Source organism: Parus major, unplaced genomic scaffold (genome assembly GCF_001522545.3).
Source record: "Parus major isolate Abel unplaced genomic scaffold, Parus_major1.1 Scaffold290, whole genome shotgun sequence".
In the NCBI taxonomy this organism is placed as follows: domain Eukaryota; kingdom Metazoa; phylum Chordata; class Aves; order Passeriformes; family Paridae; genus Parus; species Parus major.
Genome location: NW_015379271.1, coordinates 19,944 through 41,947, shown reverse-complemented (window position 1 = coordinate 41,947; position 22,004 = coordinate 19,944). Strand labels below are relative to the sequence as shown.

Below are 22,004 nucleotides of genomic sequence, written 5' to 3'. Positions count from 1 at the left end.
TTAAAGTTACTGCATTGCATAACTTGCAGGGAAGGATGGTCAGTGATCTTATTAAAATTACTGAATTATTAATGACTTTTAATAAATCTTAGAACAATGGGGAAATCCTCAAGGATTAAGGAAAAACAAAACAAAACAACTGAACAACTCCCAAACCAAAATATATTCTCTCTCCCTCCTCCAAAAAAAACCCAACCCTCCAGGCCCCCAAAGCAAAACTCCAGTACTTAAAAAAAGACAAGCTGTGTGATGAGTGTAAGTACAGCTTAGTCTGAAAGCTCCCAGACACGCCAACAAATGACATTAAAGGGCATCATAAGTAAAACCCAGCCAACGTGGTTTCACAGAGAAGAATTTTCTGTAAATGTTATTCTTTAATTAATTACAAGTCCATTTAGGTAAAAATAGCTGTTGACATCATAAATCTCTAAGGCCTTGTTCTTGGCCCCACATGTTATACAAGCATCGGTGGAATACATTTAATGCTTGATAGTAAGTAATTGTAAATAAGGATTTGTCCTAGAGAATCCCAAAGTCTGCACCTATTTGACATCTTTATCAAGAAAGTTAATGAAATTATGTAACAATCGCAAAGAAAATCTGTAGATTAACACCAAGTTTTCTAGAAAAATTACTGTACAAAACATGGTTATTAAGATCTCTGCTAGAGTAGTTCTGTGAAATACACCACGTTTCAGAATGTGTTCATCTCTTAAACCCTGTTGAGTTCCTAGAAACAAAAGAAATGAGCTCCCAGAGGCATTTGCAGAACAACTGAAAAATGTGCTTAAGAGGGTAAAAGTGAGTATCAGTGTAGTGAGGGAGCTGAGGACAAAGAGGTAGGTGAGAGCAGAGCAAGGTTATCATTGTATCTTAGATAAACCAGACTGTTACAGAATACTGCAGCTGGTTCCTGGTTCATTTCTCTGGACTTAAAAAGTGAAAAATGCACCAATCAATATATAACATGTCAGCAAAGAACAATGCACAACAGAAAAAAAAAGAGAAAAACCTATTTTGACTGAGACTAGCAAGCCTCCTTAGCTCATACAGCAAATTTTGTATGGACTTAGTTATGACTACAAATATGCAGGAAGAAATTTCTGACACCATAAAGCTATTTCAGTTACCAGGACCCAGCAGTATGGGATAGAGAGGCTGAAATAAAAACAAGCTCTGATGAGAAGACACAGCATTTTTAGTACAATGAATCACTGCAACAAATATTGAGTGACTAGCTGGTTTCTTTTGTCACTTCTGATTTGTTCAAAACTGGATCTAAGTATGTACTTGCTCAGGTAGAATTGATAACAGCAAGGACCAGTTTTCTGGGGCAGTGGACAGCGTTTCTCCAGGGCCTGCTGCCTACACTACACAATGTCTTCATTCAAGCTGCTTGGTGCAATTGATTTGCTGGAGGAGAGTGATGTCCTGTAGAAGAATCTGGGGAATCCATGGATGGAGAGCAGCCTGGTGGTCCTAGGGACAACAAAACTGGACCCAACCTTGCCATGTGCACTGGCAGCCCTGAAAGCACCAGTATCCAGGGCTGCATCTCCAGCAGTGTGGACAGCAGGTGAGACAGGTGATTCTGCCTCTCTGCTAAACTCCTCGCCCTCAGAGCAGCAGAGCACGGCTGCCTTAGCCCCACTAGAGCAGGAGGCAGGTGCTCCAGGACAGATCTCTCTCTTCATAAACAGTGGACAGGTGGCAGGTGAGGTGGCAGCAGCACCACAACCTCATCCCAGCTTGAGCCAATCCAGCCAACAATCTGCTGTAATGCCGATGGACAGAGATGGATTGTTGGAGAATGCTTTTTATCCACCTGCCGTGTTACCTGGAGGAGTACCTTAAAGTAAGTACAAAACCCAAGTGGTCACAAAGTATCCATGTCTAGAGAGCAGGTCTAGTTAGTAACTCAGGAATGACAGGAAACAAGACTCCAGGCTGGAAACCACCATGAAAAACCTTCTTTAATTCCTGGGTTTATTGTACTGAGTGGGAACGTAGCGAACATTTGCTGGAAGTACAGCGCTGTGGAGCTCTGAAGATAAACTGTGAAGACAACCAAACAGCACCAGAGCATGCAGGACAATCCTGCAGGCAGGCAGGATTATGTGAGGAGGGATGGTACCAAGAACATCACACAACCAAACAGACAAGAAACCACATTCTTGCACTGGTGGCATTTTATTTTGCTGCCTTTTGATCTTGGCCATCTCACTGCAGACTTTACACACCCTGCACAGTCCACACATCTGCTTTCAGCACAGCACTTGCAAACACAGCAGCACCTGGTTCCAAAGGCAGCTCTTGAGACCACCTTGGTCCTACAGTATTTACTCCCCACTGTCAAGAACAATGAGATCATGCTGGTACTAACATGCACGTACAAACCTGCCTGTTCTCCAGACACTGCAATGGCTTCCCTGTGAATTTCAGCACCAGCAACTTTGTCAGACAGTGCAAATTTTGCAATTTTCTGGTACAGTGGGTCTTTGGATAACAGAGATTCTGGAGAACCCGTTCTTAGAAAAACAGGACTGCCTGTGCTGCTGCCTCCTGCTAGCTTCTATGACATCTGCTGCATTTAGACACTGGAACAGGATGCCCAGGGAGGCTGTGGATACCCCAGCCCTGACAGCATTCAAAGCCAGGTTGGGTAAGGCCTTGAGCAACCTGGTACAGTGGGATCTGTCCCTGCTCATGGCAGTGGGGGGTGAGACTACATGATATTTAAGGTCCATTCCAATCCCTTAATGTTCTATGACTTATGGAGCATAGGAAGATATTATTCCTTGTGATCCAGAGACAATGCCAACACATGACTTAAAATAATGACCCCTCTTCTTTTAACCTTTTCTACACAGGGAAGCCACTGCTAATACAGCTCATTTGCACAGAGAGGTGATACTGAAAAGAAACAGGGTATGTAAGAGAATGAAAACTGTATCTGCTGAGCAGGGTAAAAGGACACTGTGGGAGCAATGGCATGACAAAGAACCACAAGCTGGCAAGGCAGCTTCATGGAACCTGGTCCCAGCACTAGCAGGCTGCTCATGTCGATATGCACTGTCTTGCAGTATGTTTCCCAGCTGAGCATGAAACAAGTGGGCTTCAGAGGGTACACAAAGGCCATCTCAGTACATTAGTTACTGGGGGCTCTGGAAAGGCTAGTGAATCTCCAAAGGGCTTGAGAACATTCAGTCCTTGCAGCACTGGAAGACTTTCTACGTATCTTCAACATCCAGCATTACAGGAGACAGACACCAGGGGAACAGTGAGCTCCTGACAAGGGCAATAATGACCTTCCATCCCCTTCCAAGTACACGTGCTGGTGCTGAGCATAAACACCGGTGTATGAAACAGAGCCTTGTGCAACAGGATACAGCAAACACTGAGAAGGTCTCTTTTGTGGCAGCCTTGCTGACATCAGACAGGAGAGTGACAGGGCAAGCTGGAGTCTTTGCACTCTGCACAGCACTGTTTTCATGTTTAATTTGTGTGCATTCTGTGCAAGAATGGATTTCCACCTTGAAGAGACCTGAACATTGTGCTAGTCAGTCCCTTATGGGAAGAACTGTAAAAAAGAACCCTTTTTTGTGATGATCTGATGTGATCTCACACATCAGAGGAAGATGACAAAACAAACACTTGCTGTACTGGAAACCACTAAACAAGCAACTAGTATGACCAAACTGAGACTGCAACCAGAGCAGGAATCACACTGGGTACACTGTTAGTGCCACTGTCCAAAAGAAACTACACCAGCAGAAGCAGCCTCTGCACCACAGCTTTGGTTTGTATTCCTCACAACTGAGACAGAAGTTTCAGTATCAAAGTCACCCGCAGAATTGAGTCACAGTCCCAAAGACATTCAGTTGCTTATATTAGTGCTGTGGGTTATGAGCCTGACAGGAGTGGGACTTGTAACTGAAAAGCTTTAGAATTACTCCTTCTCATCTTCTAGGGATTTACTTCGGATTCGCTTGCGGCTGGCTTTTGGAACTTCAGCTCTCTGTGAAACTTGGGGTGCCCCTTCCTCACTGCTTGCACTCTCATTGTCCACGCGTTGTGGACAACCTCTCTTACTTCTCCTCATTTTTTCAACTCCAACAGTGGGGAGCTTCTTGGCAACCAGCGTTCCAGCTCTCTTTTTTTTGCCCCTGGTCAAAGGACGCTTCTTCCGTTGCTTCCTCTGCTCTTCCCTTTGGCGAATTTTCATCAGCTTCTCAAAGCTTTTGGTGGTCGTTGTATTCACATCAAACCAGTCCTGCAGGTTTAGAAGGCAACAGGTTGGTACTGATGGTGGTGGAAATACCAAATCAAGCTTATCAGGGCTGCCTTGTGGGACAAGGTTTCCCTGAAATGTGAGATCTGGAAAGGCAACTGCCTAACAATGCTCTGTTCTTTGATGTGTCTCCTCAGGTGTCACTCTGTCTCAGAGGATCCAGATTTGATTTCAGATTTGCCTAGTTAAAGGCACAGGAAATGCTGCAGAGCTGAACAGAACAGCAGCAGCTTGGGACAAGGCGTGTGACATGACACAAGACTTCCTCCCCAGACCAACACAGGATCAGCCAAGTTTAAGGACCCTGTTCCCAACAGTGAGCAAGGAAAAAGTAAAACATGGCACACATCCAGCATTTTCTTCTCAGGACATTCTCCCCACCTCCAATAGCCTGGGGTTTGAGGCTCCACTCTGCCTGCCTTACCTCAGCATGCATAGAGTTGATGTGATACTTGACCCCACTCTCCGAAATGAACTCCTTCTCACACAGCAGACACTTGTATTTACCAGCCACAAAGTCTCCCTGGCATCAAAACAAACAAAAAAATTCCATAAAGAGTTGCTGGACCAGGAGGCTGATAAATCTATATATTTCATTTGAATCTTGCTCAGATAGAATCCAGCAATAAAAACTAGAAACTCTCATCCATACCAGACAGCTTTAGCTACAGGAGAACTGACATGAATGAGCAGTTGTGCCCATGAAGCGCAGGACTGCTCTCTGAGATAACAGAAGGTCTCCAGCAGTGCACCTGGAAAAACTGCTCTTGTAGCTGTGAATCTACAGGTAGAACTGCTGAAAAGGAATGCCATTAAGGTGCTTCCTCCCGGTCTCAAGCATTGTTTGCAATGGGAACCTCCTTAGCATGTAGGGGAGCACCTAAACTGGGGGCTGGAATGAGGTAATCTTTGAGATCCCCTCCAATCCAAACCATTCTGTGAATCAGTGAATTTGTGAGGATCTCAGATTAGCAGATGGCAGGACAAGACCTCGAACAAAAGGTTATCAGAGGGACAGGGACAGTGGGGCCATTATATAAGACAAAGGCTACCAACCAAGGTACATGTGCCAAGGTGAGACTTGAGTCCTGAGACACTGCCATATACAGATTCACAACCCTGAAACAGTAAAAACAAAAACACAAACATGTGAACAACATGCCAGAAAGAAATCACTTCTTCCTGGAAAATAAAGCACTATTATATCTGGAGGGCAGTCCCAAAAGCACAAAAGAGAGGCAGAGGCAGGTGGATACCAATCCTCCAAAGCCAGAAAGCTTCTGGTAAAAAGACCATTAGAAGAGTTTTCATTAAGCTTACTATATATATATTTCCAGTTTCTGAGCACACTTGGACATAATAAAGAGACTCCTGTGACAGTTACACTCATGCTCTACCAACAGCCTGACTAAAATGATAGTTTGCTTTCTGCCTAAAGTGCAACAGAGAAAAGTTTCAAACAGAGCTCACGGGGCAGATACAAGACACTTCTCCCTCCTGCACTGCTCATGTCTCTAGTGGCACAGAGCAGGAGTACAGCACCCAACATCCCTGGTCTCAGTTAAAGGGCACCTTTAGAGGTCTGTCCCATGGGGAGCTTCAGGCATCAGTCTTGGGGTACCACACTGTGCTCAGCCCTTAGCCCAGGTCCCAGAACAGGAGGCAGGAGCAAGACATGCTGCTGGGTTACTGCTTGTTGACACAGGACAGCTACTCTCTGGAGACAGCTCCAAATACATGGTCCTGCAATTTTGACACTTGAAAATGATGCTAGCCTGAATACTGGGGAGAGAGTGCTGGGGGTGGGGTAGGGTAGGACAGGGGGAAGGCATCATCTATGCACCAAACCCAGAGGGCTGACCCTTGGCTCTCTGAGAGCAGGCATCACATGGAGATGGCCCACCACCACCTCCACCAAGGAGGCTCCTTGTTCTCATTGGATCTGACTGGTGATTGCTGTAAGGCATTGTAGGAAACTGAGCTGTCCAGTGACTAAAGGGATCCAAGAGAGCCACAGAGGGACTTTGGACAAGGACCTGGCATGACAGGACAAGGGGGAATAGCTTCCCATTGCCAGAGGGCAGGACTAGATGGGATACTGGGAAGGAATTCTTCCCTGTCAGAGTGGTGAGGCCCTGGCAGAGGTTGCCCAGAGAAGCTGGGGCTGCCCTATCCCTGGAAATGCTTAAGGCAAGGCTGAAAAGAGCTTAAAGCTGGTCTAGTGCAATAAAGAAAACTCAAGTTCTGTGCCAGACAAAGTCTCTTTATTCTTGTATTTCCACCTCTACTTCTTCTTTCTATGATTAGATTTAGATAGAAAGGCAGGGGCCTGTCATTTTCCCACTATTAAGATCTCCAAATGGACCAAGTGCCCACCTGGTTGAGAAACCTGTACCAGCCTGATACCAAGTTACTGGCTCTCAGGTGTTCACACACATTCCCAAAAGGATCATCCCCAGGGCCTTTTGATGGAAAGGACAAAAGCAGCATCCTCAGACATCTCCAAGACTAAACAGGGTCTTGATTACACTAAGCAGCCATATTGAGATGAAGCAGGATTTGTCTCACACCAAAGAGAGACCAACTGCAGTTTCAAGGTTGTGGGAAGCTGTTGGCTCATACAGACCTGAAATCTGTCCCCTCTGGGGCTTCAGAAACAATTAAAGGGTTACCTGATTTGGGCAGTGGACTCTTCGGTACATCTTTATCTCTGTTTTCCATTTGCACAGCACATCTTGACTAAATGTGGGCAGTCCAGGACGAGTGTATTTCAGCTGAGACAAAGATGGAATTGAGAGCTGGATGTAATGCCAGCTAAGCAGAATTTCCTCTTCTAGGCTGAGGCAGAAGTGCTATCTCTTCTCCTACTCTAACAAACAAACTCCCAATAATGAGTGTTTCCAGTCTCACCAACTCTATAGAAATATAACTGAATCTGGAAAACCCCCACAATATCAGAATCTGAAACTTCCCATCATCTTGACTACAACAATTCCTCTAAATGTACCTACCCCGCTGAAATCATAAAGCATCATTTTCCCTTGGGTTTCACTCACAGCCTGAAAGACGCTACTGGAAACTCTCTAGTCTGAAACACTGTGAAATATCACAGCATGTATGAGAGACTGGAAGGATTGATGGGGCCTTACAGCATGGCAGGAATGATCTTGAGCCTATCAACTGTGAGCAACATCATGCCCATAACTGGCCATGTTGCTTGTGCCCACTGAGAATTCCAGCAGTAGGACTTCACAGTCATTACAGTTTGCCTGAACAAAACATTTGCACCACAGCAATTGCTGTTGCAGAAATACTGTAATCTAAGACAAGAGAGAGCAGAACCCAATCCTCCATGCAACATACTGCTTTTCATGTGCCATAAACATGGGGTTGGAGCCAGTACAAGACTTATCAGATGAGAAGGTATAATCTTGAACCCTATAAAGCATTTTTAAGGCCTTGTACCTTCCGGTCATCTGGAATCAAGTCCTGCAGAACTTTTCTTTTGGGCCACTCTTTGGCCAGCTCTTCTCCTGCCAGCTCATGGAGATAGTAGATTGCCACCTTTGCAGATCTCCTCTGAACTCTGCCTGTGCTGTTTTGCTCCCGTTTGATTTCTTTCAGGGTCTCTGTTCTTCTCTCCTCATGGAGGAAAGTGACCTGCAATGAGGGCCCAAAAAGGTAAGCCTCTTTCACTATTTCCTATTTCAGTTACACTAAATACTGGGAAGAAATGTTTTGCCAAATCTCTCATGAATAGGCTGCAGCAGCTATGGTTTATTATCAGAGACATACGAGAAGAAGTGCATCCCACTAGTCAGACAGACCCCCAGATCTGCTCACAGGGATCACAGCAGTGAGGCTCAAGCAGAGAGCTTCGTGCAGCTGCTAGTCTTGAAAGGTATTCCATTATTCACTGTAAAACTCTCATGGGCATGCTCTGCTCCAATGGTGAGTCTTTTAAGATCAAAGGAAAGCATCTCACGGGTTATGCTAGCATTCACTCTTTCATGGAGCAAAAGTAAGGTCATTTACTGCTGCCATGCTGATTTACTATTAAAAACTTCATCCTAGTCACAGACGAGCAACAGCTGCTGCTAGAAAGAAACTATCAAGGACAAAATCCAGGGACAGGAAAAATGCAAAGACCTGTGATCTGTAATTACCCACCAAAGTAGCAGACAAAAGCCTACATGTGTCTCAAGACTAAGTGGCTGAAGTCCCATCACAGTCCCCTGATAACCACTGCGGGGTGCACTCACCGGCCCGTGCTTAGATCGGAGGTGGTAGACAAGTCCTGCCTTTGATCTGTATGCTTTTCCACAGTGGTGGCACTTCATAGCCATTTTCTCCAGCTCAGAAGCAGCCTTTCCACACTTTTTAACATGATATAGGTATCCCATTATGCTGGTGAAGCTGCCTGTGCAGCCCTGTCAACACAGAAGAAAAATACATGGAAGAAAATCATTCTTTAGGGGATTACAGGATCCACAGTTTCCTGACCAAGGTACTATCACTTATCTTGACAGAGCAGAGACAAGCAGGTAGAAAACTTTCATGTTAGTCTATTCAGACAGACAAAATCTGCAACAAAGAATTGGCATTGAAATGACTATTAAAGGTCTCTTTTAACCCAAACTATTCTATGATTCTATGCTACTCTGTCGTAAAAGCATAGCTGGGATACTGAAACAAATCTTGCTTTGGCCAGCACTACAGCATAGCCAACAGTGCTCTCATGTTTTTATGTTTATGCATTCACTGCTGTTTAATTTGTACTTTGCACAATGCACCTTACCTCCCTTGTACACTTCAATTTTCCCATTCGCTTCAAAACTTTCCGAAGGCGGTCTCGCTCAAGCTGCTCATCCAATTCTTCTCCCTCCTTCACAACTGGCTACAGCACAGCAGAAAGATAAATGAAAAACACAGGATGTTCAGCATTTACAGTTCTTTCCACAAGGTAATTCATTATTCAACACACTGGGGCAGGAAAGCTTCTAAAATAATTAAATCTCTGCAACTTATGATTTTATAGACATGTATTTACTATAATCATCACTCTCTGTGTCTGTGCTGGTTCTGGCTGGGGTGACAATTGGTATGGGACTGTTTTGGATCTGTGCTGGGAACTGGGTTGACAGCGTAGAGATGGTTTTGCTATTACTGAACAGCCCTGGCACAGCGCTAAGGGCTCTCCTCACACTGCTCTGCCTGGGGGTGCACAGGCAGTTGGGAGGCGACATCGTGGCACAGCCGACCCCAACTGATCACCAGGATATTCCAGACCATATGGGATGATGCTCAGCATATAAAGCTGAGGGAAGAAGGAGGAAGGGGATAGCCCTTGTGATTGTGTTTGTTGTCCCAAGCCACTATTTTGTGTGATGGAACCTTGTGGTCTTGGAGGTGCCTGGACCTTTCTGCAAGAAAGTGCTGAATGAATTCCTTGTTTTGCTTTGCTTGTGTGCTTTACCTATTGAACTGCCTTTATCTCAACTGTCTTTATCTCCATTTATCAGCTTGGCTGCTGGCTGGGGTTAAACCAAAGCAGGATTACCTTGAAAAGGAATAAACTGACAGGAAATGATGCATCTTAAACATTTACTAGTCTTACTATTTCCACTTAGCCTGACTGAAGTCAAGCTGAATGCTTGTAACAGTTATTCATCTGTGCTAAACTACAGCTCAAGTTCCTTATTCTCTCTCTGATCATTATTGTATATTATTTCCTACTTTACCTAATATTATACCTAGACTGAGTAAAAAGATAGAACTCAGACCTAATCCTCAGGGCCAGAACATGATCCCTGACCTGCATCATTTACTAATACAGCTGTAGGTCCAAAAACTGCAGTACTGGGAATTGTGCAAAAAAAAATCAAAGTGAATTATCTGAACTTTACACAAACTTCCAAATGACCTTTTCAAAAGTTCTAATTCTTCACAACTACAACAGGAGACATTGTCTTCTTTAAAGGAAGAGCAAAGAGGAAAAGCAGATTGTAGTATTAGGACTTATCTAGTGTTAGGTTAGTATTTTTACTGTAAAGAGAGACAAGAACTAATTGCTGCTTCTGCTATTTTACCTCAAATCTAATCTGCTCTGGATGTAGAAAAACCTCCTCCTTTCTAGCAAAGGACTGAAAATTGCAGCCTAATCTTTTTCCTTCTGATTGGGAATGCCTTTTATGTGCGACATTATCAAGCTAAATAGAAATCATCTTTCTATGATGCTGCGTGCCTACCATCTCTGGTAACATTCTACTGTTTTTCAGATGTCAAGTCTCACTGGAAAAATAATAGTTAGACTAGACTTGAACAGCTACAACACTTGAAAAAAACACTCCATGTTCTGTTTCTGTGTGTATCAGGAAAGGAGCAAAGCCTGTTCTGCCTGTAGCAGTTTTAGATGTACAAGAGTTGTATTACCTGATTGTTATGGTCTGCCATGACATGGTATTTCATCCCTGCTAAAGACTTCAGCTGCTTCCCGCAATGATGACATGTGAACATTTCCTAGAAATAAACAAGGACTTGGTGCATTTAACTGTAAATTAACCAAAGCAGTGGAAAACTCTTCAGCAGAAAGGAGCAGGCGAGCAGAACAATTTATTTGGGCCTGGTAACTGTCTTCTAAGATCAGATTTTATGGAGTCTGAAGTGTAGTGGAACAATGAAATAACTACACCTTTGTTCACTACCCCAAACCTCCAGCAAAAGGCTGGGCAAGCACTATTCTTACAACTGTATAAAGGACTCTTGCTTAGGGACATGATGATGAGACAAAACTGGTTTTAAATACAACACAAAATAGGTAGGCATTTCTATCAGTACGTTGAAGAGGAGTAAAGAAACCATTGCTCATCTCTTGTGTTCTTACCTTCCTGCAATTTACCATATGTTTCTTCAATCCTTCTACAGTCTTTCTCACCACAGCCCGGCATGTTGGACAGGTAACTCGGCCTTTGTCCTGAATCTCTAAAGACCATTGCTCTTCCATACTACCTGTCAAAGCACAATGTTTAGAATAAAAGTGCTAACACAAGATCTGGGGTTTTTTCTCCTTCCATGTGCACAGTGAACCTTAAAAAGAAACAGGTCACATGCTACCAAACTTGTGTCCAGCTGCACTTCAACACATCTAGCTCATTTACAGCCTTAGGTGTGTAATGTCACAAAAACACACATCCCTCCTTTGCAAAGAACATTTTACAAATAATCTTTAATCTACCATTCCCTTGTAATGAGTGCTCTTCTACCTGACCAGTGGACATTTTTCCTTTTTTAATTTCTGTTGCACAATTACTTTAGGACGCTAAGCAAACTTTTCTTTTGGCAAAAGTGTTTTCACAGTAAAAGCAGTCACAGGCCACCAGGTCAAGTTACTCAACAGCCAGGGAAAAGCACCCTGTGTGGCATGGCTTCCAGTTTCTGGCCTCTTTTTGAAACCTCAAGCAGAAGTTTGGCATAATCCACAAGGATTATAAATTACTGAAAGGGGTTCTGGGAAGAAAGTGGTTTAGCAGCTATCTGCCTGAATTCTTACCATAACAAGATCAAAAGCCTTTCCTCTTTTCCCAATAATAACAGGCCCACGTTGTCCCTCTCCAGTAGGCTGGGGGAAAAGTTGGTGAATCAAACAGCACTTGGCATAAAACTGAGGTGTTTAATGAGTGCTATGATAATGAATCAAGGAAAATTTTATTTTTCTCAGTGAGATTGCTTGGGTTTCTGGTTCCTAAAAAAGGTAATCTGGCAGCAGCCAAGTTTTTCCTGCACACATATTCTGCTGAGTAAAAACTATAACTATTTTTATGAGTTTAGTAATGCAACTATTTTAACAGGCTTTTGTTCAGTTCAAAAAGTGATTCCCCATTCACTATTACATGATGCAATGGCAAGAGCACGTGCAACTTGGGCAGTGTGCAGTCCTTTCAGTCCTGCTCTGCAGTACAGACACACTGCCAGGACAACAGCCAGCTCTTCCTTGTCCATGGTAAAGTGAACTACTGAAACACCAGAAACACAGCTGTTGCTCAGATTCAAATCCTAGAATCACATTTATCTTTTATCTGCTTCAGAAACAATTCTTAGCTACTGCTTCTTCTTACCTGCGCCATAGGTTTCTGGCTCTTTCTGAACACAGTGGCCTTTTGTTCTGGAGTTTTGTTTTGTTCCAGTTTGCTGTTTTTTCCCTGTCATAACACAAACAAGACAAGCCAGAAGACTCATTTCTGCTAGCTTTGTTACAATAAAAAGCCTTTTTTTTTTTTGCTAAAAGGCTACTATTCAGTCTGCTGTCTCAAAGTTATTCAGAAATGTTCAGTGGTTTTTTTTTTCTAAAGCAACATCAGGATTATGTTTCCTACTCCCTTTCAAAATCTATTTATAGTGTCAGTCATTAGTCCCACCCAAATATTTCTAAGTGCTATGGTTGTTCATACACAAAGCTCAGGCGATGGGAACTCTTCACACTGAAACATCCTCTGTGCAGTTTGTCTGAGTCCATCTGATGGACTCATCAACCAAAATGGAGAGTCTAATTTCTCTACTCATTCCTGTCTTCTTTAGACTAAGAAACTCTTATTGTTTCAATATGGGTTATGCTGCTGGCTCTCTCCTGTCCTCTTCAGTTGTCCCACACATTTCCTGAACTGCAGTGCCTACTCCTGGAAACAGCACTCCATGGTGACCCTGCATTACAACAGAATTACTTCACATATCTAATTACTTCACAAAGTCTACATTCCTTCTCAAAGCTCTCAGTCTAACATCTGCCTTCTTAAAAACAACTATGACACTGCTGGTCCCTAGTCAGCTTTTGATCTGTTATAGATCTTGAATCCTCTTCTGAAGCACTGACTTCTGGGAGGCTATTTGTTTTTCAGCCGTGAAGAAGTATTTCTTCCCAAACTATATCATCTTTAATTTTACACTCATCTCTGTTCTATTTTTAAATTGTTTCTCTATCATCAAGATAATTTTCACTTTTAGTCTTTTCTCCAATACACTTGCTGTCACTTTCAGCTTTGTGCTGTCTATATACTTCCAAGTCCTTGGTGACAAAAACAATAGTTAGAATTGAATATAGGGACAGACTATGAACCATCTTTCTATACTCCTATTTCATCTATCTAGTGACCCCATTGTAGAAGGGTATTGGGTTGATTTAAGCATGATTTGCCCTGCAGAAATCCATGCTGACTACTCCAAATCCCCATCTTGTCCTTGATGTGTTTGGAAATGCGTTCCAGGATGTGTTCCAGGATGATTCTCTCCATCACCTTCCCAGGGACTGAGGTGAGGTTGACTGGCCTGTAGTTCCCCTGATCTTCTTTTCTGTCCTTGAAGATATGAGTGATATTTTCTTTCTTCCAGCCTCCAGGAACCTCTGCCAGTCACCATAACCTTTCAATCAAGAATGGCCTCACAATGACATCAGCCAGCTCTTGGCATTTAGTGCAACCTGTCAGGCCCCACAGGACTTAGAATCATAAATTGTTTAGGCTGGAAAAGCCCTCCAAGACTATCAAGTCAAATAGTTCCCCCAACACTCCCAAGGCCACCGCTAGCCCATGTCCCAAGTACTACATCCACATACCTTTCAAATCCCTCCAGGGATGGGGACTCCACCACTGCTCTGGGCAACTGTGCCAAGGCTGGACAGTCCTTTTAAGGCAAAAAATTGCTCCCAGTATCACATCTAAACCTGGTACAACTTGAGGCCATTTCCCCTTGTCCTGTCCCTGCTCCCTGGGAGCAGAGCCCGAGCCCTCCTGGCTGTCCCCTCCTGGCAGGGACTTGTGCAGAGCCACAAGGTCCCCCCGGAGCCTCCTTTTCTCCAGGCTGAGCCCCTTTCTCAGCTGCCTCAGCCTCTCCTGGGGCTCCAGCCCCTTCCCAGCTCCGTTCCCTGCCCTGGACACGCTCCAGCCCCTCCAGGGCTCTCCTGGCAGGAGGGGCCCAGAGCTGCCCCCAGCACTGGAGGTGCCCCAGCAGTGCCAGCACAGGGGACGGGCACTGCCCTGGCCCTGCTGCCACCCCAGAGCTGGCACAGTAAGGGTGCCACTGGCTGGCCTTTTGCCCACCTGGGCACAGCTGGGCTTGTGTTGAGCCACTCTTGACCAACACTCGCAGGGCTTTTTCCAGCTCCTTTGCCCCAGCCTGGAGTGCTTAATGGGGTTATAGTGACCCCAGGGCAGGACCTGGCACCTGGTCTTGTTGACCCTCACACTGTTGGCCTTGGCCTGTCATTTCAGACTGTCTTGTTTTCCTCTGCAGAGCATTCCTGCTCTCTAGTAGATCCACATCCCACTCCACTTGGTGTCATCTGCAAACTTACTGAAAGTGCACTGAATGCCCTCATCTAGATCATCAATAAAGATATTAAACTGGACTGGCCAAATACTGGGCCCTGAGGAAGACAACTCCTGACCAGTCCCATATGATGTCACTCCATTCCCCATGACTCTCCAGGCTCAGCCATCCAGCCAATTTTCTACCCAGCAAAGAGTGCACCTGTCCAAACTATGAGCATCCAGCTTCTCCAGAAGAATGATGTGGGAAATGGTGTCAGAAGGCTTTACTAAAGTGCAGGTAAATAGCATCCAAACCCTTCTCTCATCTGTCAAGTGCATCACCTTGTCATACAAGGACATCAGGTTAGTCAAGCAGTACCTGCCATTCCTAAACTCATTCTGCCTGGACCTGATCACCATGTTGTCCTGTAGATGCCACATAATAGTAGCCAAGATAATCTGCTTCATGACCTTCCCTGGCACTAGGGCTAGGGCAACACGTCTGTAGTTTCCTGGATCCTCCTTCTGACCCTTCCTGCAGATGGGTGACACACAGGCTAACCTCCACTCCTCTCAGACCTTCTCACTTAACCAAAACTACTGGCAAATTATTTGGTAAATCCAGTTTGTTTAGGTGCTCCAACCTCAACCTCTTTCACTGAATGTATGGCTTCCTTGTTCCAGACTTTCCCTGTTTGGTCTCGGGCTCCTGGGATTCCTGAAGGACTCCTTTAACTAATAAAGATTGAGGCACAGAAAACACTGAGCACCTCAGCCTTTTCTGTGTCATTTGTCACCAGCTCCCCTGCTCTGATAAGCAGTGCACTCACACCTTCCCCAGTGTTCCCTTTGCTGTTCATGTACTTGTAGGATCCTTTCTTGTTGCTGTTCACATCCCTTGCGAGATTCAACTCCAGGCTGGCTTTGGCTTTCCTAACCTCATCCTTGCAAGACTGGACAGAAAATGTGCACTTCTGTGTCATCTGCTCCTACTTTCACCACTTGTACACCTTCTTTTGCACCTAACTACTGACTGACAAACCTTTTGAAGGAATGAAAGACCTATAATGTCAAGCACTTCGCCCCTTGATCTTTGTGGAAAAAAAAAAAAAAGAAAAAAAAAAAGAGTTTGGAACTTGATTTCTTCTTAACAAACTCATATTGCTGTTATCAGATGCTTAATCTCCAGATGTTTACAAGTAATGTCAGATTATTTAGTCTATAATCTTTTGGGAAACTGAAATGATGCAGACTGGCCTACACTTCCCATAATTCCCTGCCTCCTTCCCTTTGCTGGACTTCTAAGACAGACTGAAAGTAGAACACCTCCCACCGATCAAGCAGACATTAGTTAATGGTCTTCTAGAACAAAACATTCAGAATCAGAAACAGAGTATGAAGACTCCAGAAGATGTCATTTGGGCAGAGAAGTCTGAAGTACCTGAAGGCTTGTAATTAGGAATTACAAGCTATTCGTATTACCTGAAATCTTCTGCTTCTTGGGAGAGTCTTTAACATCTTTGCCTTCCCTTTGCTCAGATTTCCTCTTGCCTTTCAATAGTACTTCTCCTGGTAAATAAGAACAGATATGCTTCAGTCTCAGTATTCAGTCTGGATAACAGCTTGGAGTCTACTGCTGCCTCATCCTCATATTCAACACTTAGTAGAGAAAAAAAAAAAGGAAAAAAAAGTAGTTCTTGTGAGGCACCTGGACACCAGTGAACTGGATACAGCCTTCTCACTCAGCAACATTTAGGCACCCCATTGCCCACAATACTTTGATACAGCAGGTATAGAAGAAACAGTGCCACAACATGGCCTGGAAAAATAGTCCTCAGGAAAAAGAGACAGAAAGTACTAGGTTGTGTCATAAAAACCTCACCTGCACTCACACAAAAAGGAGCATACACAAACCCAAATAATACCATGCCTGCCCTGAATATTTCCAAGCCTATCCAAGTCTTATCTCTATGAATACAGATTGAGCACAGAAGCACAATGGTAGGCAGGAAATACCAATTAAAGACTTTAAGAAACAGACAGCTTCCTCCTGGGTCTGTCCCAGGAGACCCACAAGGATAAGTCAGTGTGAACACCTCTCTGAAGTACCCTTTGGAAAAGGGAAGGGGGGAACAGTGAGAAGGGAAAGCGTGGTGTTACTGCCAAGGGTTATGTAGCACCTGGGATCTGAGTGGAGAACAACTCAGGATTACACAAGATTAGGATGTTTAGGAGTGGTATCAAAGGGAGGGGAGAGAATTACCTGATTTGGGGTTGATCAAGTGGGGAAAATAGAGGTGTAAGAGGGTAGCAAAGACCACCTTGTAAATAGGTGACTGGTCAGTATACAAATCTTATCATGCCTGACACCAAGCAGGGTCTGTGAGGATGTCTGTAAGGAGGTCTTCACTCTCCACTGGCAGTTTTGCAGGCCTCAAGGGCCACTACATCCATGGACCAGCAGCTGAGGAGACTGGGATCCAAAGGTCAGGTACTGAGTAGATGGAGTATTTAAGGATGGAGGCTGATGATGCTGTTTTTGTGAATGCTGATATGTGTGGCTCCTGATTTTGTATGTTGTACGTCTGTGTTTGTTCCTAACAGGAATACTTAGTCTTGCTGCTGACTGGACCTGGGGGTGAGGAGCTACAGCAATCTCACTTCTATCAAACTACCAAATTTCCCTCTCCACATAACAGAATGGAATATGGATCCTGACTTAGAGGTAAGAAGAAAATACATTGAAGAAGACTGAAGTTTTGACTCTCTGCCACACAAGAACTTTGCAAAACAGCTCCTAGGCCAGGAAATCTGAATGTTCCTACAACAACCTAAGACCCAAACCGTTCCAAATCAGAAAATTATAACTGATGAATATGAGAAAATAAAGACATCCTTAAAAAATAATAATCTACCAACTACAAAAGCTGTTCTAATCTGAAATACTGCTGAACAGTCCCCTCTGCCACATTTTTTAGTGTTGATGGTTCTATTTTTAAAGCTCTTGAAGCTTACTTCTGATATGATTGGTGTAACTCAAACTTATCTCTTCTACAGATAGAAATGAGTTTGGCCACAGAATGATTATTTTAATAGACAAATCACTTAAAAGGAACTGTGTAATGTCAGAGAACTGTACCCATATTTGTGCAGTGGCAGAAGTTCATTTCTTCTAATACATGAAGAACACTAGCAAGCTTGTAATTTTTGGATGAATTGCAGCATGTCCTTCAGGAGCAAATCAACCTCTCACTGATGAACCAGAGAGAAAAGCAGTTTTGCCTTGGACCAACAGAGATAAATACCTTTTTTTTCTGAAGATTTGTTAACACTGTTTTTCATTCCTCTCATTTCCAACCAGTAAGCAGGCCTGCGAATGGTCCGCTTGCTCCGGGGCTCTGCACTCCCATTCACTGGGTCCTTTGGTGAGGCAGAGGAAATGTTGGTGACTGTGTCATCATAGTTACTGTTCACTCCTATAACAGCAGTTTCCACCACCTCGAGTTGCTTAGACCTGGAAAACATCAAGATGAATTCCTGTGTATATGGACACATACTTGTATATGGATGCATATACACGCAATCACAATAAATTTGACAGGCAACATCCTATTCATCTTCCCAAGTTTTCTAAAAATTAATCTCACAGTTCACTGACTCTTCTGAGTTTTGGGAACTGTAAAGTGCCAGCAAGATAAAACATCCTCAGTGCTGTTTTTCAGTACATCTTTTTGATGATGACATTAGTAAGCTCTCAAGAGCAACAGAAAAAATATTCCTCCTACCTCAAACTCTCAACTTTAGAAGTAGGCACAAGTGAATCTTAATTAAAAAATATGCATTTATCATTGGAAAATAAGAATATTTCTGCAGCCCATCATTACAAAAGAGACATTTTCCATCCCAAAAAGGGCAAGATCTCCTTCAGTCTCTATTCCCAGAGTCAGGGCTGGCACTATGCAATTAAAGATTTCAAGCCAGTAAGATTTTTAACAAGTGAGGCTCTCAGCAGTGAAGACAACCTTGCAGTATATTCTACAAATCACACCACATTAAGACTATTAGACATTTAGACTAATCAGCAGCACTGAATTTTTTTCCTAGAGATCAGAGGGAACTTTGCTTCACTGTTCCAAAGTATTTCTCTCAGGCTTTGAAATGCCTGGCATCTACATTCCTGTACATGACAGCAACCTGAATGAGGTGCCAAAGAAACACAGAATATCTATTCTCTGGGCAAATGCTATTTATCTAAAGAGGAAAGAATGAAACAGAAGCATTTTGCAGTATATCCCATTGCTACTACAATTACCAACTGAAATAACTAGATCACTCAAGCGATGACTGTGATGGCCATTCTGTTAATACTCAGAGCTGTGGAGCTCACCTTTTAACACATCAGTCCAGGAATTAATAAGGAGGGGAGACCGATGGCACCAGGACAGGTCATTACATACTATGTTTCAGGAGGTACTGCAGAAGCATGGGGAGAGGATTTCTCAAATTAAAGTCTTTAAGTTGCAATCACACCCAAAATACACAGATTTTGGAGCACCACTTAGTCTCGAACTTAGAATATTTTTCTTCACAATGTTAAAATCCCTAAAAAAAAACTAAATGAAAGCTAATACACACTGAAGTGTCAGAAAAGCACTTTTCCTACAAACCAGTAAGTGAAGACAGCTGAGACTCTCAACACACTAATTAAAACTGTTGCAGCTCTTAAAATTCAGAATATTATATAAAGACCAGATATGGTTTTCCACTAGGATTCTCTCAGCTTTTTACTTGCCCTCAATCAAACTAGACAAAAAACCATTCACATACTTTTTATTTTCCAAGGACTTCTTGAGCTTCTGCTGTCTGTGATGTCCAGTCCTGGTGTCCTAACAAGGCAGAAAACTTCACATTAGCAGCATCATTTGTTGACTTTTAGCATATTTCAGTATGCAGCCAAGCACAATCACCTGCACTTTGAGCATGTGCATACACCACCATTTGAAAAACAAAGCACTGTTTTCTGCAGCTGGAAGTGCTTAACCTTTCCAACTCCAGCTGAATTGGAACTGGAATCAAAACGGGGACGAGTCCCTCCACACTCCCCATATGAAAGCCAATCTTTCCCCCTGCAATGGGATGTGATGGAGTATTCTTTGTCTCCAGTACACTCACCCATATATGTTTTCTGCCTATACTTTACTGCTTGATGTATATTTTAGATACTAATTTGCTAGTTTTCACAGAGTATTTATTTTTTCCTAATGAAGTAATTCTTGCATTTACCCTGCCAAGAATGTTGTCTCTAGTCTCCTTCATGCCCTCATTTTTTATCTCCCTTTATCATACTCCATCAACTGCCCAGATGTTCATTTTATCCACATCAGAGAATCCTTTTTCTTCCATAACAAAGATTTTATGTCACTTATCACTTGCTATGTTTATATTAAGACATGTAATTTAACACGCCTTTGTAAAAGTACGTTTACAAGTCGGTACAAACAACTCATTTGCTGTATGTTGCTCCTAGCGCGTGGACAATCATGTACCACCACCTTCTTCCAAATACTAATCATGACTGAATGCCATTTCTTCATTAGAAAACTCGGGACAAGAACAGTAGTCATACAGACTAGAAAATAAAAACCATTGCCCAGTACAAGTATAAATATTACCTAAACTGTAATCTAGGTAACCAAGGTAGTATTTTGCCATGTACATGAACTGGCTAAGAAACTGTAAGAACAAATAAAACCCCCAAAAAGCCACCACCAACCAACCAACCAAAAGAAAAAAAAAACAACAAAAATTCAAATGAAACAAAACAAACAAAACCCTCCCCCCACAAAAAAGAAAACAGAAAAAAGAAAAAATGATGGCTAAATTACCTGTCTTTTTTATAGAAAAATGTGATTCACACTAGCAATGGTGAGAGACACCCCAACCACCAGTTAAGAAGTTCAGTAGCAGGCAGTGATACCAATACATGAATGAGTAAACCGTACCTATGGAGTGTCAGTCTCTCCGTGGGCCTCCGGCCCCAGAGTCTACTCATGGAAAAGTTAGGGACAGAGCAGGATAAAATTCACAACTGCTTGATCAATGACTTCACAATCAAATCTTGTCTCTTTAGAAGTAAAATCAATTGGATGTTTGTGTTTGCATTATTTACACCGAAACAGTAGTGTCAACAGCATTGTCTGGGAAATCTCCACATGAGAAATCTGTAGAAACCTCGATGAGCAGCAGACAGAAAAAATCAGGGCTTTGAAGTTACAATGATAAAAATGAATAAACAGGCAGGGAAAGTCTGCTGAAACTCACTGGCTTAATCTAAGATTAGAAGAACCAAAATGACTGACAAACATGCCGTGTTTCAAGATTCATGGGGTTTTTATAACTAAAAAAATTGCATAAGAGTGAAGATTAGTATGAAGAACTTTGGTGGCAGTTAAGGATCTGCAATAAAAAAGGAGAGTGAAAATGATCTGTCAGGCTTTCCTTTCTGAGAAGTTAATAACAGCAATTAGGAAGGAAAAATCTATAGAAACTGGTGTTTAAGTTCTGCATGTTTTTTCATTTATACAGTTTACTTCCGACTTAAAGAACAGAGACCTAATGTATGCAGGAATGCCCAACAGCTGGACCTAAGGGAAACCAAAAAATCACCTTCCTTTGCACCTTGGTGAGAAAAAGTGAAACAGCGCGCCAGAGGCTGAAAAGATGGGAGACTGGTGAATTCTGCCTGCCCATGGACCGGGCCATGCCGGTGGCCTGGAACACGGCTGCTGCTGGAGAGGGGCTGCTCCACAGCATCCAGCCCGGCAAGACGGCGCTGCACCGTCGGTACAGCACAGAAACTCCCCAAGGTGAGGAGGCTGATAAGGAAACTGGAGGTGATGAAGGTGCCAGCAGGGACACCGGGCATCCTGCGGGCCCCGACTGTCCCCGCGAGGCGCGGAAGGGCTAAGTGTCCTTCGGTGAACTCCCTGTTCCAGCCCCACGTTCCCGTTTCTACCCACACACTCCGTGAACTACGTCCTCCTACAACAAAGCGCACCCCCGGCGCCAGCATCGCCCCGCTCCGGGTTCTTGCACAGTTCCGGGCCGAACAAAACCGGGTCCAGCTCGAGGCCTCGGGGGACAGCCTGGCCTTCGGGCGGAGAGGGGCCACTCCCGCCGCTGCTCCCCGGGAGCGCGGAGCGCGTCCCGCTCGCCGCCCGTTCAGGGCCGCTCACCGCGCCTGGCCGGGCCGCACAGCGCCGCCGGCGGTCCCGGGGAAGCCGGCTCGCTCCCGCCATCCCGACGCCGGAGCCCATCTCGCAGTGACCCGCGGACCACCCAGGCTCCCCGGCGCAGCTGCCGGCGGCACCGCTGGAAAAACTGCAGACACTCACCGAGCCGCCGCCGCCCCGCAT

General features: G+C 43.9%; 1 protein-coding gene and 1 long non-coding RNA gene across 3 annotated transcripts; both read right to left on the bottom strand.

The window, feature by feature from the left end:
• Positions 1-1,945: 1,945 nt before the first annotated feature.
• ZNF512 (zinc finger protein 512) lies at positions 1,946-22,004 on the bottom strand. 2 transcript variants are annotated; one of them, XM_015615886.3, is made up of 14 exons: positions 21,984-22,004; positions 19,417-19,475; positions 17,895-18,103; positions 16,072-16,158; positions 12,406-12,489; positions 11,175-11,299; positions 10,724-10,810; positions 9,090-9,188; positions 8,554-8,721; positions 7,757-7,951; positions 6,964-7,065; positions 5,348-5,410; positions 4,716-4,814; positions 1,946-4,273 (listed from the first exon to the last, which is right to left on the bottom strand). In XM_015615886.3, the coding sequence occupies exons 1-14, from the start codon at positions 22,002-22,004 to the stop codon at positions 3,950-3,952; spliced, it is 1,722 nt and encodes a 573-aa protein (XP_015471372.1). In that variant the 3' UTR covers positions 1,946-3,949. The 2 variants fall into 2 exon arrangements, with proteins under 2 accessions (XP_015471372.1, XP_018860945.1); XM_019005400.2 differs by lacking the exon at positions 21,984-22,004 and adding an exon at positions 18,977-19,062 and having other exon boundaries at positions 19,417-19,472.
• Positions 13,578-14,084, bottom strand: LOC117243771. Its single transcript, XR_004495665.1, has 2 exons — positions 13,896-14,084; positions 13,578-13,702 (listed from the first exon to the last, which is right to left on the bottom strand). It is a non-coding gene; the product is annotated as an uncharacterized LOC117243771 (long non-coding RNA).

Coding starts and splice junctions, on each gene's coding strand:
- ZNF512 (XM_015615886.3), bottom strand. CDS start 22,004: ATGCGGGGCGGCGGCGGCTCG. Junction 12,490..16,071: donor CAAGAAGCAGAAGATTTCAG/GTAATACGAATA, acceptor GTGTTATGACAG/GGAAAAAACAGCAAACTGGA. Junction 4,274..4,715: donor TCAACTCTATGCATGCTGAG/GTAAGGCAGGCA, acceptor CTAAACCTGCAG/GACTGGTTTGATGTGAATAC.